The 23,527-nt window shown below is 47.3% G+C and overlaps 1 protein-coding gene across 1 annotated transcript in view; it reads left to right on the top strand.

Moving 5' to 3' along the window:
* The window catches only part of ATP1A3 (ATPase Na+/K+ transporting subunit alpha 3), a 316,872-nt gene that overhangs the window by 288,825 nt on the left and 4,520 nt on the right, over nucleotides 1–23,527 (top strand). The window contains exons 20-22 of the mRNA XM_086933041.1: nucleotides 1,634–1,764; nucleotides 5,747–5,848; nucleotides 8,071–8,162. Of these exons, the coding sequence (XP_086789167.1) occupies nucleotides 1,634–1,764; nucleotides 5,747–5,848; nucleotides 8,071–8,162 (325 nt within the window). The remainder of the gene's footprint in view (nucleotides 1–1,633; nucleotides 1,765–5,746; nucleotides 5,849–8,070; nucleotides 8,163–23,527) is intronic.

The following is a 23,527-nucleotide window of genomic DNA, read 5'->3' as shown; positions in this document are numbered from 1 at the left end:
GGATCCACATATTGGTTCAATTCCTATCTCTGGTTTCTCTACCCGGCCTCTTTTTCTGCTTTCATTTGCCTCTGTTTAGCCTCCTTTAGAGAATCAAACATTGACTGTCTACTTCTTTTTGCAAACAACTTCTCCTGTAAAAACCCAATTTTTTGTTCAACAAAAGTGCCCGTCAATGGCCACTGCAAGTGCAACTCTGCATTGTCCCTCGTATATTTGTACCATAGCATACTAAACATGCTAAACATAATAGGGCTGAGGCCATGCTTCACATACATATCAAAGTTCATCTTGCCTTCTGGAGGTGATGGCTGAGCTTCTTCCGATCGAGCATCTGCAGAGCAGCAACAACAACAAGCCTAATAAGTCCAGGCCTTTTCAAAAGTAAGCCAAATTCATTATGTTGACTGGCAAAGCGTTCACAAACACTTTGTACCAAAATTGATCCTCAGGCCGTGCCAAATACAAAGATAAATGGTACCATATCCACAAAAGAATCAAAACAAACTCACCTGGTGCACACAGGTCAAACTAATTTATTCTCCCCTGCCGACTCTTCGGACCAAATGGTCAGTTCCAAGGGTTTCGCCGTTCAGGACCCCAGTCGAAATGACCGCTGAGCAAGGCACCGCCTGGCAGGACAGAAGGGGCAGCTGCAAGGTCAGAAACTCTCTCATGCAGGGATCCCTGGTCTGTCCGTCCAACTCAACAACGAACTCAACCTCCCCAACTGTTCTCAGGAGGGGATGGGCCACTCGCCCGATGGGGTCCCTGTTAGGGTGCCAACTGAAGGAAGTGTCCCGATTAAGGCCACCCGGGTCACTCGCGACCACCTCTCAGCCTTCCATACAAATGAAGAATCGGTCAGGCAGTAGAGGATACAAACCAAGTATATTTATGCAGGTACACTCGAGCGGAACCCAGTCTGCCCAGTCTTTGTGGATTACTGCAGAGGGACTGACATCAGAAAACATGGTGATACATTATGTACGATTCAGGCCCAATGAAAGCACGCCCAGACTGGAAATTTCCAGATGGAGGCAGCTACACAAAGGATGTACAGAAGGATATGTTTTGATCCTGAGACTGGGCACACACTATCTCTATGCCAAGGTCACTGGACCAGTGGGAGCAGGCCTCCATCTAGTGGGGAAGGTATGCGCCAATAAGAACAGTGTATTCATTAGTACAGCAGGGCCCAATCTTGGAGAAAAGGAACATTACCAAAGCTGCTACTCCTAGAGGCAGAGAGAGATTAGTTCCGCTCATCGGTCAAAATGGCGGCTAAACATAAAATGGTGCCGCAAATGCTAACATATGCAGAACAATACATAAACAACACGGCCAAGACATTTTTATTCTAACATAACGCATGACTAAAATGTGTCTCAGTACTTTCGTGCCTGGGGTAACGCATGACTGAAATGCGTTCCAGTACTTTAATACCTGGGGTTACACATGACTGAAATGTGTCCCAGTACTTTGAGACACCGGGTTATGTAGGACTGCTGTGTCACTCCCAGAACTTTAAGCGGCCAACCTATGCATGAATGAAGTATTTTGCAGATGTGTTGGTTCTATTTGGAATATAGGATTGCCTGTGCACTCACAGACCTGTGGCCTTGTCTTACAGACCTACGAGCAGAGGAAGGTGGTGGAGTTCACGTGCCACACAGCGTTCTTTGTCAGCATCGTGGTGGTGCAGTGGGCTGACGTCATCATATGCAAAACACGGAGGAACTCAGTCTTCCAGCAGGGCATGAAGTAAGTTTGGGGTGCTGTGAGGGTGGAGGGTGGCATGTGCACAGCACACTGGGCTCGGGAGGGCACTGAGCCAGGAATGTGGGTGATCCTCGACTGGTGCAGCAAGCATATGAATCTGTGAGGACATTGGTCTGTGGGTGAGGCACGGACAGGAGCAGAGAGCACATAGGGTCTGTGAGGGCATTGGTCTGTGGGTGAGGCACGGACAGGAGCAGAGAGCACATAGGGTCTGTGAGGGCATTGGTCTGTGGGCGAGGCAGACGGGTGCAGAGAGAAAACTGGGTGTGTGAGGACATTGGTCTGTGGGTGAGGGGCAGACGGGTGCAGAGAACCCACTTGGCTCATGAGGGCACTGCTCCTGGAATGGGGGTGACCCTCAATTGGTGCAGGGAGCACACCCGGTCTGTGAGGGGATTGCTCTCTGGGTGGGGGCGGAAAGGGTGCAGAGAGCTCAAGATACAGTCCTGGACATTGATGCAAATCTGGGCCATAAACATATATCACACGGTAAACAACGTTTACCCCAAAACTTTTTACTACGTAAAAGGTCAAAATCAGCAGGTGAACAAAGTGGGGTTTGACTCCCCATGTCTTGGACAGGGCTCGATCCTCAGATACAGATGACCCGCATCCTTTAGCTAAAGAAATTGCAATACTAAAGCAAGGACAATCCGCCCGCAACACAATAGGAGCAGACTAGCCTGGTAACTGAATGGTGGCATAGTGTCAATATCATTACTCTTGTACGGAATAGAGACTCTACCTTGCCCCCTATGAACTTAAAGAGGCTCCTTGGAGCAGCTGGCGTGCAAGTCATTTGTGATTGTTACTGTTTTCAATACTTTGGAAGCTCTGAAGTTATAAAGGGGGGTCTATTTGAGAAGGGGGCTACAGACCTCACTGGCTAGTCCTGGAACATGGCTGCCAGGTCAGCCAGCTTGGGGAATGTGCAGGAGGTAGGTGGAGAGCTGGCTTGGGGGAGGGAGGTAATTCGGTTAGAGAGGGTAATCATAGTCAGGACTCACCCGAACATAGTGGGATTCAGAATATCGGGAGAGGACTTGAGTGTTAAATGAATATAGTTGTATGCAGACAATATCCTTCCAGACCGACTGTATCACTCCTTGTCATATTTCAGATAGTTGATAGATATGGGGCTCATGCAGGCTATTGAAGTCCAGTCTCTACTCCACGGGTGTCCCCTCTAATTAACAGGACTGTCTAGGACAGTTGCGTATTGACAGGCGGGGATTTAAATATTTGGGTATTTATTTGACCTAGCTTAGATCACAATATTCGTAGGGTAACTATAGACTTCGATGAGGATGTCGCAAGATGGAGGATGCTGCCGTTGACAATACTGGAATGGGCGGTTGTGTATAAGATGGTGACACTCCCGAAACTCCTATATATCCTTCAAAATACCTACCATAAGATATGTTTGCTAGAATAGACAGTGAAACCCGAACGTTGTGGTGGACTGGGAGACATCCTACAGTGGCACTGTGGGCACTGCAGAGGAATCAAAACAATGGGGGAATTTCCCTTCCCAACATACAGGACTACTATTGGTCAGCACACTTAATTGTGGTCAAAGACTTGGGGTATCTGCCCGGAAATCACCCAACCCGTGTGCTAGAGAGGACCCAGTTCTAAGTCCAATCATACTTACACTACAAATACGGAGTAAGGGGTCGCACAGCTCGTTGACTGCAACCCAGATGACCATTGCCGCATGGAACGGGGTGGAAAAGTTAACAAAATGAGACAAGAGGTTGTCAAGAGAGACGCCCCTGTGGGTAGGAACACGCCTAAATGAATTTGAAGAGTTGGAGGGCTTTGGGCAGTGGGACATGGATGGCATCTCTAAACTGGGAAATCTTATCAATGAGGGTGACCTACTCTCCTTTAGCTCTCTACAACAGGAATTTCATCTACGCAGTACCCAGTATTTTAAATAACTGCAACTTGCTTGGCAGGCAGAAAGGATAGCAGTAGACGACCTCCAGGAGTGTGCACCACTAGAAGGGAGGCAACTCCAAGGGGAGATAGCTGAAGAGGCGATGTCATGGACATACAAAACTATCCTTAATAACATCCCAGACACCCTGATGAATCTGAAAGCAACATGGGAAGGTGAAGTGAGTGAACTAGACACCACGGACATGCAACCAAGAGAGGTAGCAATTAAGTCCCGCCTACCACTTATTCAAGTCCTCCACAGAGTGTATTATGTAGGACCCATCACCATAGATTTGGTAGGGCTGCAACACTCAACCGCCTGAGATGTGGAGACGAGGTTGGGTCAATTACACACACGTTATGGTCCTGGCCAGAGATCAGCTCATACTTTAACTCTACAGTGGAGTAACTAAATAAGATACTGGGTGTCAACCTGCCAATGGACCCTAAATATGTCCTATTCGGGATAAGACCAGAGGGAGACATGCCCAGGAGTAAACTCCTTTTTAGCAACCTGGGTATGGTGGTAGCGAAACAAGATATAGCCAGTCTCTGGAGAGCTCCTGAGCCGCCTACCCCCAGAGAATGAACATTGGGAATAACCCTTTACATGGCCGCTGAGAAAGTTACATATAAGACAAGAGGGTGCCCCAAGAAGTTCTGTAAAGTATGGGGCTCCTGGCTCAAACATTGCAATAAAGATGAGTGGAGAAGAGCCGTCCGCCGCCACACAATGTCCCTGCAGGGGACGACCGTAGACCGAGGAGCTTTAGAGCCACAGAAAGTACGCCATGGATAATATGGCGATGCTGTACTATACCTTTGTAACACTATAGGATTTGTATTCTCAAAGCTTTAATGATGGAAATGCTGTTTTGTAACCTGTCTTGTTTAACAGAAAACTACATAAAAAAATATATTTTTTAAGTTAGAAAAACAGGGTTAAAGCAAAAGGTTGGTCTTTCAACCATATTATCTTTTTCATATGTCAGTGGGGAAAACATATCTCTCAATTTACATCACAAAAGTAAAGCTAATTAAGCACAAAAACTATTTATATTTTTAGGCCATCACACATGGCTTAAATCAGCAGACCATGGCCTTCCCAGAGTGAAATATCAAACATACAGAATAAAAAAAAACATTTAAACAAAAGTGGGAACAAGGATAAAAGAAGGATTATTTATCCCACAGGATAGAGAATGTTTAAATAAAAAGATGGTTGGATACAAGCGGTCTAAGTGCTACTTAAAGTCTAAGAGAAAGGTGGGGTAGGGGAAGCGAGCCGGGTTGTAAATGATGGCTGCGGGGATAGTTTTATGCATACAGCCTTTTTAACGACCCACATTAAGCATCTTCATAATTGATCATTTCCAGATCAATATTTTTATGCTCAGCTTTTTGAGAAGCCAACATTATTAGGTGAAGCAGATAAAAGAAGTATTGTTATTTGAAATCAAGAGGTGTGGTGTGCCATTTGTTATCAAGGCTCCCAGTTTTCAGTTTTTACTGCTTTTACAGGGAAATACAGACGGAAAACAATGTGTTTACTGTCTGTATTTATTTTTAAAATTGGAAAAATACTGAAAATTGTTCTTCTGTGAGTGTCTGTCCATGCTGTCCTTCATGAACTCCAGGCAATAGGCAACATGGAGAATTAAAAGAAAGGTATAGGTTATCATATATTTGTATATTATGCTAATATTTACCTGTGGGTGTAGTGTTATATTTGGCTGCTTAAAGTATAAGTGTATGTTTATCATTTAAATACATATGGAAATATACTATTTTATGACTCAATTTTTTTCTCAAAAAAAAACAACATAAATATGGATAAATACCAATAAGATGGCCAAAAAATAAACATGGGTAAATACAGGTGGGAATGTGTAAAAAAAAATACCATAAAACTGGAATCCGTATTGTAATACAGCATTTTAATGGACTCACTGTCACAGTATGGTTTGAACACGTTGCTCGTCCCTTCTCACTCGGCCCCTCGCTTTCCTTGTCCACTCAGGAACAGAATCTTGATCTTCGGCCTCTTTGAGGAGACGGCCCTTGCAGCCTTCCTGTCATACTGCCCTGGCATGGACGTGGCCCTCCGCATGTACCCTCTCAAGTGAGTATGAAGGTGATGACTTGCACCACTGGCCCAGCTTCGACTCAGGATGGGCACCACCTCCCTTTGCCACTCTGGCCCTGCTTTGACTCAGGATGGGCACCACCACCCTTTGCCCATCTGGCCCTGTTTCGACTCAGGATGGGTACCACTTCCCATTGCCCATCTGGCCCTGCTTCGACTCAGGATGGGCACCACCTCCCTTTGCCCATCTGGCCCTGCTTCGACTCCGGATGGGCACCATTCCCTTTGCCCATCTGGTCTTGCTTCGACTCAGGATGGGCACCACTTCCCTTTGCCCATCTGACCCTGCTTCGACTCAGTAGGGGCACCATTTCCCATTGCCATCTGGCCCTGCTTTGACTCAGTATGGGCACCACTTCCCTTTGCCCATCTGGCCCAGCTTTGACTCAGGATGGGCACCACCTCCCTTTCCGCATTTGGCCCTGTTTCGACTCAGGATAGGCACCACTTCCCGTTGCCCATCTGGCCCTGCTTCGACTTAGGATGGGCACCACCTCCCTTTGCCCATCTGACCCTGCTTCGACTCAGGATGGGCATCCCTTCCCTTTGCCCATCTGACCCTGCTTCGACTCAGGATGGGCATCCCTTCCCTTTGCCCATCTGGCCCTGCTTCGACACAGTATATGCACCACTTCCCTTTGCCCATCTGGCCCTGCTTCGACTCAGTATAAGCACCACTTCCCTTTGCCCATCTGGTCCTGCTTTGACTCAGGATGGGCACCACTTCCCTTTGCCCATCTGACCCCGCTTCAACTCAGGATGGGCATCCCTTCCCTTTGCACATCTGGCCCTGCTTCGACTCCGGATGGGCACCACTTCCCTTTGCCCATCTTTCAATGCTTCGACACAGTATATGCACCACTTCCCTTTGCCCATCTGGCCCTGCTTCGACTCAGGATGGGCACCACTTCCCTTTGCCCATCTGGCGCTGCTTCGACTCAGCATGGGCACCACTTCCCTTTGCCCATCTGGCCCTGCTTTGACTCAGGATGGTCACCACTACCCTTTGCCCATCTGGTCCTGCTTCGACTCAGGATGGGCACCACTTCTCTTTGCCCATCTGGCCCTACTTCGACTCAGGATGGGCACCACTTCCCTTTGCCCATCTGGCCCTGCTTTGACTCAGGATGGGCACGACTTCCCTTTTCCCATCTGGCCCTGCTTTGACTCAGGATGGGCACCACCTCCCATTGCCCATCTGGCCCTGCTTCGACTCAGGATGGGCACCACTTCCCATTGCCCACATGGCCCTGCTTCGACTCAGGATGGGCACCACTTCCCTTTGCCCATCTGGCCCTGCTTCGACTCAGGATGGGCACCACTTCCTTTGCCCATCTGGCCCTGCTTTGACTCAGGATGGGCACCACCTCCCTTTGCCCATCTGGCCCTGCTTCGACTCAGGATGGGCACCACTTCCTTTGCCCATCTGGCCCTGCTTTGACTCAGGATGGGCACCACCTCCCTTTGCCCATCTGGCCCTGCTTCACCTCAGGATGGGCACCACTTCCCTTTTCCCATCTGGCCCTGCTTTGACTCAGGATGGGCACCACCTCCCTTTGCCCATCTGGCCCTGCTTCGACTCAGGATGGGCACCACTCCCCATTGCCCACATGGCCCTGCTTCGACTCAGGATGGGCACCACTTCCCTTTGCCCATCTGGCCCTGCTTCGACTTAGGATGGGCACCACTTCCTTTGCCCATCTGGCCCTGCTTCGACTCAGGATGGGCACGACTTCCCTTTTCCCATCTGGCCCTGCTTCGACTCAGGATGGGCACCACTTCCTTTGCCCATCTGGCCCTGCTTCGACTCAGGATGGGCACGACTTCCCTTTTCCCATCTGGCCCTGCTTCGACTCAGGATGGGCACCACTTCCCTTTTCCCATCTGACCTTGCTTCGACTCAGTATGGGCACCACCTCCCTTTGCCCATCTGGCCCTGTTTCGACTCAGGATGGGCACCACTTCCCATTGGCCAACTATCTGTCCATTGTATAGCTAATTTTGGTCCAGAGACCTCCTTGTAGTCATATGGGCTCCTGCTAGCTCTTAGCCATTAGTGGGCTGATAATTGCCTCACTGGAGTCTGCCTGAGCTAAAGCCCCCCTCTGAAGCACCTCACTATCACTGTTCAGTTAGAAGGTAATGAGTAAAGAATGTTTACAACATCTAATGTCCTGTTCTTCTCTCTTTCTGTGCAGACCCAGTTGGTGGTTTTGTGCCTTTCCTTACAGTTTCCTCATCTTCCTCTATGACGAGATCCGCAAACTCATTCTGCGCAGACACCCTGGAGGTAAGTTACAAAGAGGGTGGGACCAGACGCAAAACCCACTGTGCACTGCGGGTCCCACTATTCAGTGACCCCGTTCTAAAATTGAATTAACACCCCACTCTTCAACGATAGAAACACCCCCCTGCCCACGCATTATCCTGCCACAAGTCGTCAATTCTGAAGATGTATTATTATACACATAGCAGCACCTATTTCATTGTAATATATCATATAATATTCTCTCTCAGCAAACAGTATCATATTTTACCTGTTGTACAGTAAATTCAGAAGTATAACAAATAGTTCCAATACATCAAATTCAATTGTCCCACATAAATCAATTATCACGTCACGTGTATCCCATGTTAATTATATTGATTAGTCCAAAAGAGTTGTTCTTAACTATCATATTATGTTGATGTTCAATAATAATCAGTGGATCTACAAAACATACACACTAAAATCTTTTTTTTACTTTGTTTTGCATAATATAGGTTTATACATAATTACTCCTGTCCCCTTGGGGGCAGCTATACAGTCTTTTCTGTAATCAGTATGTACAAATGAGCACTTGTAACTGACCACACTCCTGAGGCGGAAGCCGGGAGAGCGCGTAGCGCATTGCTTTGCTTTGTTTTTAAAATTGAATTATCGTCACTGAATAACGTGTGCTAGCTTTTAAGACTCACCACAGCACCCTGCTACTGCCAACAATCGAGCACCTGACTCAGCCCACGTAGCGGACTCTAACGCTGCCAGCTGACTCAGAAACTGCTCCACTCCTCGGACGCTCGCAGCGCGAGGAGTCAGGCCACGCCCACTTGCTTGGCCACGCCCCCCCCCCCGAGCTGACTGCTTAAATGCTGATTGAAAGCGCCAGGTAGTAACTGACCACACTCCTGAGGCGGAAGCCGGGAGAGCGCGTAGCGCATTGCTTTGCTTTGTTTATAAAATTGAATTATCGTCACTGAATAACGTGTGCTAGCTTTTAAGACTCACCACAGCACCCTGCTACTGCCAACAATCGAGCACCTGACTCAGCCCACGTAGCGGACTCTAACGCTGCCAGCTGACTCAGAAACTGCTCCACTCCTCGGACGCTCGCAGCGCGAGGAGTCAGGCCACGCCCACTTGCTTGGCCACGCCCCCCCGAGCCGACTACTTAAACGCTGATTGAAAGCGCCAGGTAGTAACTGACCACACTCCTGAGGCGGAAGCCGGGAGAGCGCGTAGCGCATTGCTTTGCTTTGTTTATAAAATTGAATTATCGTCACTGAATAACGTGTGCTAGCTTTTAAGACTCACCACAGCACCCTGCTACTGCCAACAATCGAGCACCTGAATCAGCCCACGTAGCGGACTCTAACGCTGCCAGCTGACTCAGAAACTGCTCCACTCCTCGGACGCTCGCAGCGCGAGGAGTCAGGCCACGCCCACTTGCTTGGCCACGCCCCCCCGAGCCGACTACTTAAACGCTGATTGAAAGCGCCAGGTAGTAACTGACCACACTCCTGAGGCGGAAGCCGGGAGAGCACGTAGCGCATTGCTTTGCTTTGTTTTTAAAATTGAATTATCGTCACTGAATAACGTGTGCTAGCTTTTAAGACTCACCACAGCACCCTGCTACTGCCAACAATCGAGCACCTGACTCAGCCCACGTAGCGGACTCTAACGCTGCCAGCTGACTCAGAAACTGCTCCACTCCTCGGACGCTCGCAGCGCGAGGAGTCAGGCCACGCCCACTTGCTTGGCCACACCCCCCCTCCCCTCCCTCAGTCAGCCTCTATAAAATGTGCATATGGCGGAAGCGCAGCGGACGAGCGCAGCGGGAGCGCCGTTTGCGCGCCGAAGGCGCGCCTAAGGCAAGCCCGTCTGCGCCAGACCGAGCCCAGGGCCCTCACCCCTGGCCGGCTCAGATCGACCCGAATCAAATACTCACAAAAAACTTTGTGCCAACTCAGAGATTCGTCAAACACCAGATGTAACGGATCTATTAGCCCGGAGCAGGAGCTTCTTAGCTGCCCTATCTGCGCCTACAAGACTATGCCCTTATCCCACTCCGAACCTGCCGGCCTGGAGATGGCTCTGCTGAATTGCAGGTCACTCCCCAAACATCACGTTGAAATTAACCTTTTATTAACCGAGTCAAACTTGGACGTTCTGTTTCTAACAGAAACTTGGCTGTCCGGTAGCTCCGACCCGGACATTATCCAAGCACTACCTCCTGGGTATCTCACTAAAACCCTCAATAGACCTACAGGAACGGGAGGTGGCATCGCGATTATCTATCGCGACAACCTCACATGTCAATTCAAAGACAGTCCCATTCTCGACAGTGAAAATATTCTCTTTTCTTTACATCTGCCACCTTCCACCACGCTAACGGGGGTGTTAATCTACCGCCCGCCAGGACAGGTGGGGCGTTTCATAAACTCACTCATTGATGTCATCTCCTCCTTGGCCTGTCGAACCCCAAACTTCACCATCCTCGGTGACCTAAATCTCCACTTCGATGACCAAGACAATAAACCCGCCTCAGACCTAAAAGCTGAACTAAATTCTCTGAATCTTCGACTACTCAGTAATGACCCCACTCACTCTAAAGGACATCTACTGGACCCCATCTTCTCGAACCTCTCCCAACTCTCTGCTCATATTCCTCTCCCTCTCCCCTGGTCTGATAATTTTTTGGTCCCTTTCAAATTCCAACTCCCAGGGAAGATCACGGATACCCCTCACCCACGGGCCCCGTCACGCCCGTGGAAAAAACTGGACGCTAACCTATGGGAACGCTCTCTGTCCTCCACTTTACCCATAGCTGACCCCGACCCCTCCAAAGCCGAAATTCAACTACACAACTGGATTAGCGACTCTCTCAATATAGTCCACCGTTAAAAATCCTCCCTCCCACTAGGAGATCCTCCAAATTACCGTGGTTCACCGAGGAACTGCGCGAATTAAGACGGAAAGGCAAAAGGCTTGAACGCCAATGGAGAAAGAACTGGAACACGGACGACAGAAGTGGATACAAAGCCCACATTAGGCTTTACAAAAATGCCTTAAAAACGGCACAGGCCGCCTACCTTGAGGACCAAATTGCAGCCGCAACCAACTCCGCAAAAGAGACCTATCGGATAGTCAAATGCCTCTCTAAAATTCAGGAGCCCCCCTCACCGCCCGACCTGGATGGCTCAAAATGCAACCAGATGGCCGAATTTTTTTCGAACAAAATCGAAAAAATTCTCAACTCCCTTCCGGCAGTATGTACCACTCTAAGAGGCCCCCACCACCCGATCTCCCAAAACACCCCGAGGTTGCTCTTCTTCCCCCACATCACCACTGAAATGTTTCTCAACGTTCTGCACAAAGTCAAAAGCGGCTCCCCTTCAGACCCAGCTACTATCAGTAAACTGAAACAAGTTGCTTCTACTATAGCCCCTCCTTTCACCAACTTGATCAACGCCTCCTTCGAGCTTGGTATAGTCCCAGCAAATTGGAAAAAAGCCACGGTTAAAGCTCTTTTAAAAAAACCGCATCTTGATCCAGCAGACCCATCAAACTTCAGACCAATCTCATTGCTGCCGGCAATGAGCAAGGTCGCAGAGAGAGTAGCGAACCAACATCTTTCTGAGTTCCTAGAGACCAACCACCTCCTCCGCCAAACCCAGACGGGTTTCAGACCAGGTCAGGGGACGGATACCGCATTGTTAGCCGTGGTCGAAGAAGCTAGGGGCATACTTGACGCAGGAGGATCAGTGGCTGTGATCCTCCTCGATCTAAGTGCCGCCTTCGACACGGTTGACCACGCAACCCTTGTTCACCGTCTTGAACTAACAGGAGTGGCGGGCTCCGCCTTAGCCTGGATCTCATCTTTTCTTGAGAACAGGTCCTTTCAAGTAACAGATGGGCATTCCATCTCCAAAGCTCAGGCACTCAAGTGTGGGGTGCCTCAGGGTTCCTCTCTGAGCCCCACACTTTTTAACGTGTATATGGCACCCCTCGAGGATGTTGTTAAACCTTTCGGGATTAAATCAATAATGTATGCCGATGACACCCAGCTCGTCGTTTCCCTAAACCAATCAGACAACGCCCTCACCAACTTATGTAGCTGTCTGGAAAAAGTGCACCAGTGGATGTGCGAGTCTCGGCTGAAACTGAACGGGGAAAAATCGGAAATACTCCTCTTAGGAAACCCAAATAAAATCCCCACTCCTCTTCCCTGGCCACCATGCATGGGATCTCCACCACCCCCAAAATCTGAAGTAAAAAGCCTAGGGATATGGCTAGACCAGGAGCTCAGTTTCAAAACACAAGCGAGGAAAACTGCGGGATCGTGCTTCGGCCTCATAAAGATGGCACGAAAGATTCTCCATCTTCTCCCCCCTCAATCCAGGAAACTCTTGATGCAGGGGCTGGTGAACTCCAGATTGGACTATGGCAATGTCCTATATCTGGGGGCCCCAGTCTCTGTAGTCCACAGACTCCAATGTGCTCAAAATGCTGCGGCCAGAATGCTGACTGGAACCGCGGCAAGGAATTCCGCTAAGCCAGCTCTTAAAAGTCTGCACTGGCTACCAGTCAAGGAAAGGGTCGACTTCAAGACCCTGTGCATTACCCATCGAATACTGCACAATGAAGGCCCCCCCATACTCAGGCCTCTGGTGTCCCACCAAACATCTTGCAGACATCTCAGATCTAACTCCCTCTCCCTGGCAAAAATCCCCAGAATTTCGAAGGCCAGAACAGGTGGTCGCCAGTTCTCGTACAATGCCCCCAGGCTTTGGAACGCCCTCCCACTCTCCCTTAGGCAGGAACATAACCATCTCAGATTTAGGAAAAAACTGAAGACCCTACTCTTCCCTTGAGCGCTCCCCCACTTGACTTCCCACCCTCCAGGATTGTGTTCACCAGCGCCGGGATGCCTAAGGGTAGCTGAGCGCTCTACAAAACCCAAAATCAAATCAAATCAAATCTTAAAGCCAGACAGTCGTGATTACAATTATTCATTTTAACCATGATGCATTTTGCCAGAAGTGTAGTCCTACATTATTTTTGTCTGTTTCCAACAATGTGCACTTGTCTTACTCATATTAATCTCATCTAATGAAGAGTGCATCTTATTTTGATTACAATGTATAAAATTAGATGAATAGATAGAGCAATATGTTAAATAGGACTGTAATCCTTATATAAAACATATTTCCACCAAACCTCTCATCGAAATACATCCCTTGTTGCTACAAAATGTGAGGGGAAATTGCATGTTGACGTAGCTTCCTTAAAGAACTAGTAGACACTTGCTTTGGCCAATAACTTTCGTAGACTATAGTTTATTTATCCCAATCAATCTGCCAGTAGGATTGAACTGTCTGGTCCACTCCCAGCTCCTGTTGGCAATCATATGTACACAGGCCTATAAAGTAAGGATCTATATACTAATATACAACACCAACCGTACCCTACATAACGGTCCTGTATCAGTTTGAGTTTTAAAAAATCCAAATATATGTAGTAGAAAGTTAATCTGTGTCAACATAGCTACTGTAGCTACCAATCCTCCATACACCATATAGGTGTATCCAAATATTGTAGTTTAATGTATAATATAATGCACAGTTTTATCTTGTAAAGCGCACAGGTCAATATCAAAACCAAAGCCGAATATTGTAAGTTATTTTATAAGCGAATCGAGCCTTACATGATCATCAAGCATTTGCCCGAATACAATGATTACGGAATTTGTGAAGCTTCAAGTGTGCAGCGTATTGTACCGTGCATCCCTTTAAGGGGCAGCTGCACTGCACGCGAGACAAACTTGGCTAGGGTAGAGCTTGCAAAATTAAACCTGTTTATCCTAATCCCTTTGAAAACACGGATGGGAAACTAGCACATTGCAGTAACCACATCTAGTGATGTGGCAATAGCAGAACACCATGCTTTTAGCTCATTCTTTCTACCCATGTCTTGAATACCATGAAATCATTTGCAAAATGAGTCCGCCATCTTGAAATGTCTGTTCTATAACGTACAGTAGATCCAGCTAGCATGACCCCTTTTGGAACAAACTAAATAAACTATACTTGCCTGTGCAGCATATTAAACCACGCAACCTTCTAGCCAACAAAAGTTGTGTGTGTGAAGCAAACAGTTGACAATGTCTCACTGAAGGCTACTTCATATTATCATAATTAAAGATCCTTAATCATCCGAATGTTATTACTGAAAGCCCCACCAAACTCGCTGGTGCAGCATGTGAACCCCGCTTCTACCCAATGTGTGTACCCCGGGTGAACCAACAGGCGCCTCGCAGCCTCATGCAATACTTGAACACATCCGTTCCAAGAACAGAACAAGCATTGAAAATGCAATAGGTCTCACCTTTGATTAAGTTAAAGCCATTTGCTTTGCTAAAAGTATTGAATAGCAAAGCAAATGGCTTTAACTTAATGAAAGGCGAGACCTATAAAAGTTTGTTGCCAAGACACGTGATGAGCTACTTGTCCCTCGACAATTGACTCGGTGCAGGGAGTACAACCAACTTGGGAATTGCTAAAAACAACCACCATGCAAAAGACAGGGCAAGAATTGGTATCTGCGGTTAGAACAGGCAATGAATGAATTCTTTTTCCATCAAGGATTGTGCCACAAACATACTTTAAAGTCGTATGCTTATTTTGTCGCATCAAAGCGTGCTGATTTCGTCCCACGTTTCTCCTGGAAGTTACATAAGTTGTCATATTTAAAGATCATAAAACATTACCTAATAAGGATACATTTTTATGTCTTCTTACCTTTTTATGTTTTTTCCCAGAAAAACCATATTGCTAATTAAAGGCTGAACTGAATATTTAAAACTCTATTGGCCTCATAAAGAGTGGCCTTTCTTTGAAGTAGAACAAACAAGGTTTATGGGTTCTGTGTCGATCAAAGCATTTGCTTTGTTTTACCTACTGAAGCGTGCAATTTACTACCTGTACATTATATTGTACGGGATCTTCAAGATCAAGCAAACAGTGCTGTTCGTTACAGCCTCATAACTGGGCTACTTTTTAATAGGGATGTGTTTCCGAATAGTTGTGCAAATGAGCACAATGACATGAGTGGTGGTGGGGTAATAATATAAACAACAGGGTGCAAGGGTGGTATTCCACACTTTGCAAATGAGAGGCTGTAGACGCCTGAATACAGTAACTATAGCGCACTGTGCATGGTACATGAATTTCGATACCTTTGAAAATACACCGATGACTATTGCTTTCTCAAGGGCTGCCCAATATCCCTATCTGTAGGCTTGACAGCTAAGTGTAAGATTACAGGAACGTCGCCCCATTAAAGCCCTTATCTGCCATATTTCTGAACGCGGACAAAGCCTGTGACCCACAATGGGCAGCTTCTGCAGTCAGGCAGTGGTGCGGATCTACCGGTGCAGGATCTCCGCCCAGCTCCCAAGTTGGGAGTGCGGGAAGTAGGTTATTGTGGTAGGGTAGGTTCCTCTTGTCTGGACACAGGCTGGAGAAGGAGGGCAGCCTTACCTTGGAGGTTGTTGTCGTCGATGTAAGGCGGGGCGGTGGGAGTCACGTTACCCGAGCTGGCTGCGGACAGCAGCGGCGAGCGCTCGTCCACCCCGTCGGCAGCCATGTCTGCTGCAGCAGCAGCTGAGCCTGCTCTGTTGAAGGGGGAGGGGCGGAGGCAGGAACGGGATACAGCCTCAATCTTTAAGGTATTATCACAAGGGCAGCGGGAGATTGCGGGGGAGGCCTGGCCGGAGAGAGACTCAGGGAGACCCCTGGTAGAGGAAACCGGAGAAGGATCACATGCTCCCCCCGTGTGTCACAAGGTCACGGAGTGAGACGTAAACACAGAGGGCAAGCGACAGGCAGGGGAAAACCGAGCCCTCCGGCTCTGCAACAACCATGTGCGGGATGGGAGAGCTCAGCGCCTCCACCTCATCCACCAATAACTCGGGGTTAAATACAAGTACATGTATTGGTTTTCATTTCATGTGACAGCTGGTGTTGAGTACGGGTTGTCCTTGGACCCCTATACAGAGAAGAGTGTAATGGAGGCGAACTACACCTGCATCCTACTGTCTGCTCTGAAGAACCACGACCTCGACGCAAGGCACATTAAAACAAGCGTGGGCGAGGCGGCCCTCACTCAAAATGACAAAAAGAAAGTGCTTCCAGACATATAAAAGAGAGCATGTAACTCCGCGAGTGAGAGATCCAAACCTGGTGGGCGGGGCCAAAAGGAGACAAGGCGGCAACAAGGAGGGACTAAGAAGCCTCCTTTACAATCAGAAGCCAGCGTTTTGCAGGTAAGATGACGCTAACCAATTAAAAAGATGGGCGGGGCTTCAACTCCGCCTCCGAGAGCTTTGGAATCTGTATTGTTTCCAAGAAGCTCTCGTATGACGAGAGCAACGCATACGCGCTGTTTTCGGCAGCCGAGACCTAAAAACTAGTAACAACAAGCATTTACAATGCAATGGTCTCGGCATCATTAAAGGTAGAGCTATTGGCATTGCTCATGACATTTCTTTTAATCATAAATAAATGGCATTGTCATTTACATTGCCAATACACAGCACTCTGCACTCAACAGCACTCACTACTCTGCACTCAACAGCACTCACTACTCTGCACCTGCACTCACAACTCTGCGCACTCACAACTCTGCGCACTCACAACTCTGCGCACTCACAACTCTGCGCACTCACAACTCTGCGCACTCACAACTCTGTGCACTCACAACTCTGCACTCACAACTTTACCGCCTGCTTTCAAAGAGGAAGCAGTTTCCATTCTAAGGAGCTCTGACAGTCTTATAGTGTTGAAGATGTCAGCAATGTGAAGCCACTTCTTGCCATAGAATACTAGCAGATATGTTGTCTAGGTGCCATGTTACTGGTTTCTGCCCCAACAAACTGCCCTTCGCCTGGTGTATTTTCTTTACCCACTTGGCGAATTGTGCGATCTTTCTTTAATCACTTAATCTCCCACTGCCTTTCTTCCTTTATCTACAAACATTACGAGTCCTGAAGAAGAAAGCACTAGACAATATAACAGGTATATGCTAACGCTGAATAGAAGCTTAAGGCCACTAAAGGGTAAAATTGGTTCTAGACTTGATCAGAAAGAAGGGTAGGAAAACAGATTACAGAAATGCATTGAAAGCAGCGGCAGATTTAAACTTTAAAGTTCATCGAGACTGCTCAATATCTTGCCTGCTGAATATTCTCAACCCGTCTTCAAGGAGCACTGTGACCCTGTAAAGAAAAGAGCTACAGGGCAACACCCAATCAGAGAGCCCAATGGAGTCAGCTCTTCCCAGCCAAGGGGGGGACGGGAGAGACTCGCGGGGGGGGGGGACGGGAGAGCCTCGGGGGACGGGAGAGCCTCGGGGGACGAGGCGCGGGGGACGGGAGAGCCTCGGGGGACGGGAGAGCCTCGTTACTGGTGCCATGTTACTGGTTTCTGCCCCAACAAACTGCCCTTCGCCTGGTGTATTTTCTTTACCCACTTGGCGAATTGTGCGATCTTTCTTTAATCACTTCATCTCCCACTGCCTTTGTTCCTTTATCTACAAACATTACGAGTCCTGAAGAAGAAAGCACTAGACAATATAACAGGTATATGCTAACGCTGAATAGAAGCTTAAGGCCACTAAAGGGTAAAATTGGTTCTAGACTTGATCAGAAAGAAGGGTAGGAAAACAGATTACAGAAATGCATTGAAAGCAGCGGCAGATTTAAACTTTAAAGTTCATCGAGACTGCTCAATATCTTGCCTGCTGAATATTCTCAAACCGTCTTCAAGGAGCACTGTGACCCTGTAAAGAAAAGAGCTACAGGGCAACACCCAATCAGAGAGCCCAATGGAGTCAGCTCTTCCCAGCCAAGAAGGGGACGGGAGAGACTCGCGGGGGGGGGGGACGGGAGAGACTCGCGGGGGGGGGGGACGGGAGAGACTCGCGGGGGGGGGACGGGAGAGACTCACGGGGGGGGGAGACTCGGGGGGGGGGAGAGACTCGCGGGGGGGGGACGGGAGAGCCTCGGGGGACGAGGCGCGGGGGACGGGAGAGCCTCGGGGGACGGGAGAGCCTCGGGGGACGGGAGAGCCTCGGGGGACGGGAGAGCGTCGGGGGACGGGAGAGCCTCGGGAGAGCCTCGGGGGACGGGAGAGCCTCGGGGGACGGGAGAGCCTCGGGGGACGGGAGAGCCTCGGGGGACGGGAGAGCCTCGGGCGGGGGGGGGGAGAAAAATAAAACGGCAAAAACAAAACATGGAAAGAAAAATAAAACGGCATAGAAGACAAGACCGCTATAGATATTTTTTGCATAGACGCTCTGGTGTTCAGAGCTCAGTGGGGTCAGTACTCTTAGAGCTATTTCGTGTACGCTGACCTGGTGATTTTTTCGTGTACTGTGCTCCTTTAGAATGGTGCTTAGGTGTACAGATCTCTTTGGAAGGTCATGGGCACAGAAGGCAGAAATATTTTATAGTTCTCTGTGAGTCTGGAATTCTTAGTACTCAGACTGTGAGAATAACTATCGCCGAGGCAGCATCTATGATTCATTGGACAGTGTCTGGCATGACGCCCTACCACTGGCTGGGGAAGTCTTATCAGCTGACCGTGGGATCCGTGATAGAGATAGGGGGCAGGCAGCTGCGGAGGGAGGACGGGAGAGCCTCGGGGGACGAGAGCCTCGGGGGACGGGAGAGCCTCGGGGGACGGGAGAGCCTCGGGGGACGGGAGAGCCTCGGGAGAGCCTCGGGGGACGGGAGAGCCTCGGGAGAGCCTCGGGGGATGGGAGAGCCTCGGGAGAGCCTCGGGGGACTGGAGAGCCTCAGGAGAGCCTCGGGGGACGGGAGAGCCTCGGGAGAGCCTCGGGGGACGGGAGAGCCTCGGGGGACGGGAGCCTCGGGGGACGGGAGAGCCTCGGGAGAGCCTCGGGGGACGGGAGAGCCTCGGGAGAGCCTCGGGGGACGGGAGAGCCTCGGGGGACGGGAGAGCCTCGGGAGAGCCTCGGGAGAGCCTCGGGGGACGGGAGAGCCTCGGGAGAGCCTCGGGGGACGGGAGAGCCTCGGGCGGGGGGGGGAAGAAAAATAAAACGGCAAAAACAAAACATGGAAAGAAAAATAAAACGGCAAAAACAAAACGGCGGCCACAACGACTTTCGGATTCGGGGCGGGAACGAGGACAGCGGGAGCATGCGACCTACCTCATGTACAACAAACAGCTTAATGGCGGCCGGCGCTCCTGAAATTTTTCGGAATTGGGGGCGTGGTTTTGATGTTCTGAGTGACGGACAACGTCACTGTCTAAAGAACATCAAAAATGACGCCCCCAAATCCGAAAAGGACGGGGCTACATTGGAGTGACTGATCTCTCCTCCAATGGCTGGCCTCCGTTTAGGAAGCCAGCCAATGAAGGAGAGATGGGGCACGGAGGCGGGACCTTCGGCGCTACTCAGACTCATTAAATCTCCGGCCTAAGACTGCGCAAGCGCAGCCTTTTAGGCCTTCGACCTAAAAAACTAGTGCGTTAACAGGTATTCACATGTAGTATGTGGGTAAAAGCCGAAAGCCAAGCGGTTGAAAACAGGAATGAGAGACTACATTCAAACATTCATGTCTATGTGTTTAATGACAAACGAACACTGACAATAGACTTCCGCCAGAGCTAATGATCACATCTGGTGTGTATGCAAAAAGTGAAACATCATGTTTTGTTGTGTTCCTTATATTCATAGAAAACAAGGAAGGCACTCGGCATTCTTACGTCCAAATGTGACCTCACCACATAACATCATACATAATAATTAAGTATTTGCCTTTTTGTAACGATAACCGCATTCTGTAAGAGTTTGCTAACCGTTGTTATATTAACGGTGTTTGTATAATGCACCCGCTCATCCCCTAAGGGAGATTCCCTCACAAGACAGAACAAAGCAACGAAATCCAATCATTTGGCAGAGAGAAAAAAGCAAAATTAACCAAAAATGGAAGGAGAAAAATGAGAACTAACCCCTTCCCACGTCTTCAGAAACAACTTCTCCTTTCCTCATACTTGTCACGCCCAAAGTGTAGTGGTGACAAAGCAGGCGGACATTTTCTGTTGGTGGTGAAGGAACTTTATTTTTGGGAGAAAAGAGTCGTGGTAGCCGAAAGCCAGACACCACCATCCAACTAACCCCAGATTAAAATTCAGCACTCCAACGTAGAATAACCATTCAGCCATTCTAAACGTCAACGTTAGAGTTACCATGACACCAGTCATGGTCAATGGTAGAACGCACACCCAGCCCTATGCAATGCACCAGATTTACTTCGGGGACCCTTCTTATCCAAGGAGAGGCTCTAAAATACAGAAACAAAAAAACTAAAAGCAGAAGAGCTCCAGATGAGCTCAACCTATGAGGAAGCGTGCCACCTAGTATGGGTGAAGGGTTGCATCCTTTTAAACAAAATGTACTTATGACACAGTAAAGGAAGCAATGCAAATGTAACTATATGCTGCTAAAATCAATAGTTTTATATATGTGACGTGTCTACGTCGAAAATGTATCAGCTGCTGCTCCTAATGCCTTCATATATTTCGCTTACGCACTGCCATTATGTCTTTATGCCTACCCCAATATGTTCGGCTTTTATGCGCTGTTAAAACAATATTCATATCTATAAGCTGTTCCCACCTCGACAATGTATCCATCCGTGAGACTGGCTCTATGCATGCTTACTTATTCCCCGTGTGACACTGTGCAAATATAACTGTGCTGCTAAAACATTATTTATATATATATATATATGTTCTGTTTCTACCTCAAAAATGTATCAGCCTCTGACTTTAATGCCTTCATATGTTTCGCTCACGTTCCGCCATTGTTGCCTCGATTTCTACCTCAATTTGTAAACCACATAATTACTGCCATGTAAATATTGAGAGGCTCTCAGATGCCTTCAGGGCAAGTTCACACTATATACAACTCAGCACATAAATGACCTTTGTGTCAGTCCGAAAATAATAATTTGATCATACAAACAGCCGGGGATAATGTTTATCTCTAGTTTGTGAAACAGCCTAGCATTCTTTAGAGGTTAAGTTATGCAAATCCCTGTGAGTCAGAGAATTTGCGATAATGAAGCATTTTTTTAATAGCCTGTATTTTTAACAAATTACAGACCTTTCTTAGCCAAGGCAATGTTACATTAAAAAATGCAATACTGCAAAGGAGTGGAATGAGGTGTCCAGGTCATACAAGAAAGAAGCGGAGCAGACTTTTTGCCATCTCTTGCATTTTCTCTCACTCTCTCTTTCTGTGTGTATCTATTTCTCTCATTCTCCATCTGTCTTTATACTCAAGTTTCCTTTATCTCTTTCTTTTGTAGCCTGCTTCTTTCTTTTCTCTCTCTCGCTCTCCCTCCTTCCAGCTTCCTCCTTCATTCTTTTTCCTGTCACACACTTTGCCTCATATTTCTTTATATCCCTCTCCCTTTCTCCTTCTCTTACAGTCTCCCACACTGTATGTTTTGCTGCCTTTCACACTGCCTCTCCATTTTTCTGTCTTTATTTTCTTTCAAACACTTTCTCAGCCACTCACTTTTGTGCGCTATTTCTGTTTTCTTTTTCAATCTCTTTTTAGTGGTTAGGAGACTAGAAGTAACAGGGCACACAAGAAAGACTGTCATCTAACACAGGCAATAAAAGTTAAATACAAAAACAACTAGCATTCAAAAGGGACATCGTTTTGAACCACAACTTACAATACAATAGAAAGTGGTTAAAATGTTAGCAAAAACTATTTGGATTTCCTCATAATACAAAATATTGTTACAGTATTTATTTGGGCTGGCAAAAGCAAATAGGTACTACACACCAATCGCGCTGTATATAAATGCATTTTCATTCATTCATTCACACCAGGAACTTTTGATATTTGGTTAAAGAAGACTGTGGATGATACTAATGGCCCTTTCCCAGGCTGGTTTAAGATGTTGCATGTGCTTCTCTTGAGTCCATATTCCCCATCTGTAAATCAGGTATTCTCTGAGTCAAGAGTGGATATGATAAAGTGTTGGTTCTTGATGTAAGTAACAATTTGCTGATGCCCCTCCTAAGTGCTATATTTGTAACACTTATTTTGTATTCATTCATAAAGCTTCTGCTATGCTTTTCACTCACTCTATACAGTAAGGCTTTGCGTTCGGTTGTTTCTCACTCAGGTAGAGGGACAAAGAACAGACTCAGTAGTTGTAAGAGAAATCCGCAAATTGACATTTACATTGTAGAAAACACATTTTAAAATTAGAAGATTTAAAACTAGAGTAACAAGAAAATTACACCCTGGTAGTCAAACCTACTGAGAAGAGTGGGTCCATAGTTTTTACGACTATTCAAGGGTATGTCCAAGAAAATATTAAATGGTTGCAAGGAAATAATTAGTTTAACTTCAAAATGTGAAATTTAATGAAGAACTATAGACCTATGCTATATAGTCAACCTTACAGCAACCGTTCCAAATATGGAAGGTATGCAAGCAATAGAATTGATGATAGCAGCATATCGCCTTAGCCAATTTCCATCCTGAATTGATCAGTTTAATCTTGTGCCATAACTACTTTAAATTCCAATGAACACTTACGTAAAAAATATACAGTGATTGGCAGCAATATGGTGCTCAGATACACAAACATCTACATGCTTTTATACAAAAACACAACCACCAGGATGCACAATGTGAGAACAATTGGTGCTAGGTCATTGGCAGTGTGCTACAAATATGAGCATAATCAAAGGGTGAACTGGATACCTTTGTTGACAAGTTATCACAAATGCACAGTTCAATAAAGTTCTCTCTTCAGAAAGATAATCTAGGAGTACATTTTCTTGATCCAATGATTTACCTTCAATCCAACACATTTCAAACAGATCTGTAAACAACACTGACAGGTAGAAACGTGTTAATGGCCTCCAGTTTTTATCTGAAATCACTCATTCTGAATCTAATGAACAGCCAACTGCTGAGATTTATGTAATGATCACAGAGGAAGACATATATTGGAGAAGACAACAAGAGATGCTTGACAAATTCAGAAGTTGGAAAAGCAGAGCATATAAACCTCAGTAGCTAGGGGACCTATCAGGCGAATTTAATGGTACCAAGCGCTACAAACATATATTCAGAATCCTCAAGGTCGACTTAAATCTTTTTTCCATATGATAGACAAGCTCCAAACATAAATAAGATAAATAAATATCCTTTTGCATGAATAGCATTGCTTACATGATAATAATTTGTCTTTTGTAGTAAATTGAATACACATGAGCTGTACATATGGTTTTCATTTCATAAATCCTTGAGCCAAACTAAACAAAAGTCCTTCT

This window comes from Lissotriton vulgaris, chromosome 7 (genome assembly GCF_964263255.1).
Source record: "Lissotriton vulgaris chromosome 7, aLisVul1.2, whole genome shotgun sequence".
NCBI classification, from domain to species: Eukaryota; Metazoa; Chordata; class Amphibia; order Caudata; family Salamandridae; genus Lissotriton; species Lissotriton vulgaris.
Note: the sequence above shows the minus strand (reverse complement) of the source record. Positions and strands in the feature narration are given on the sequence as shown.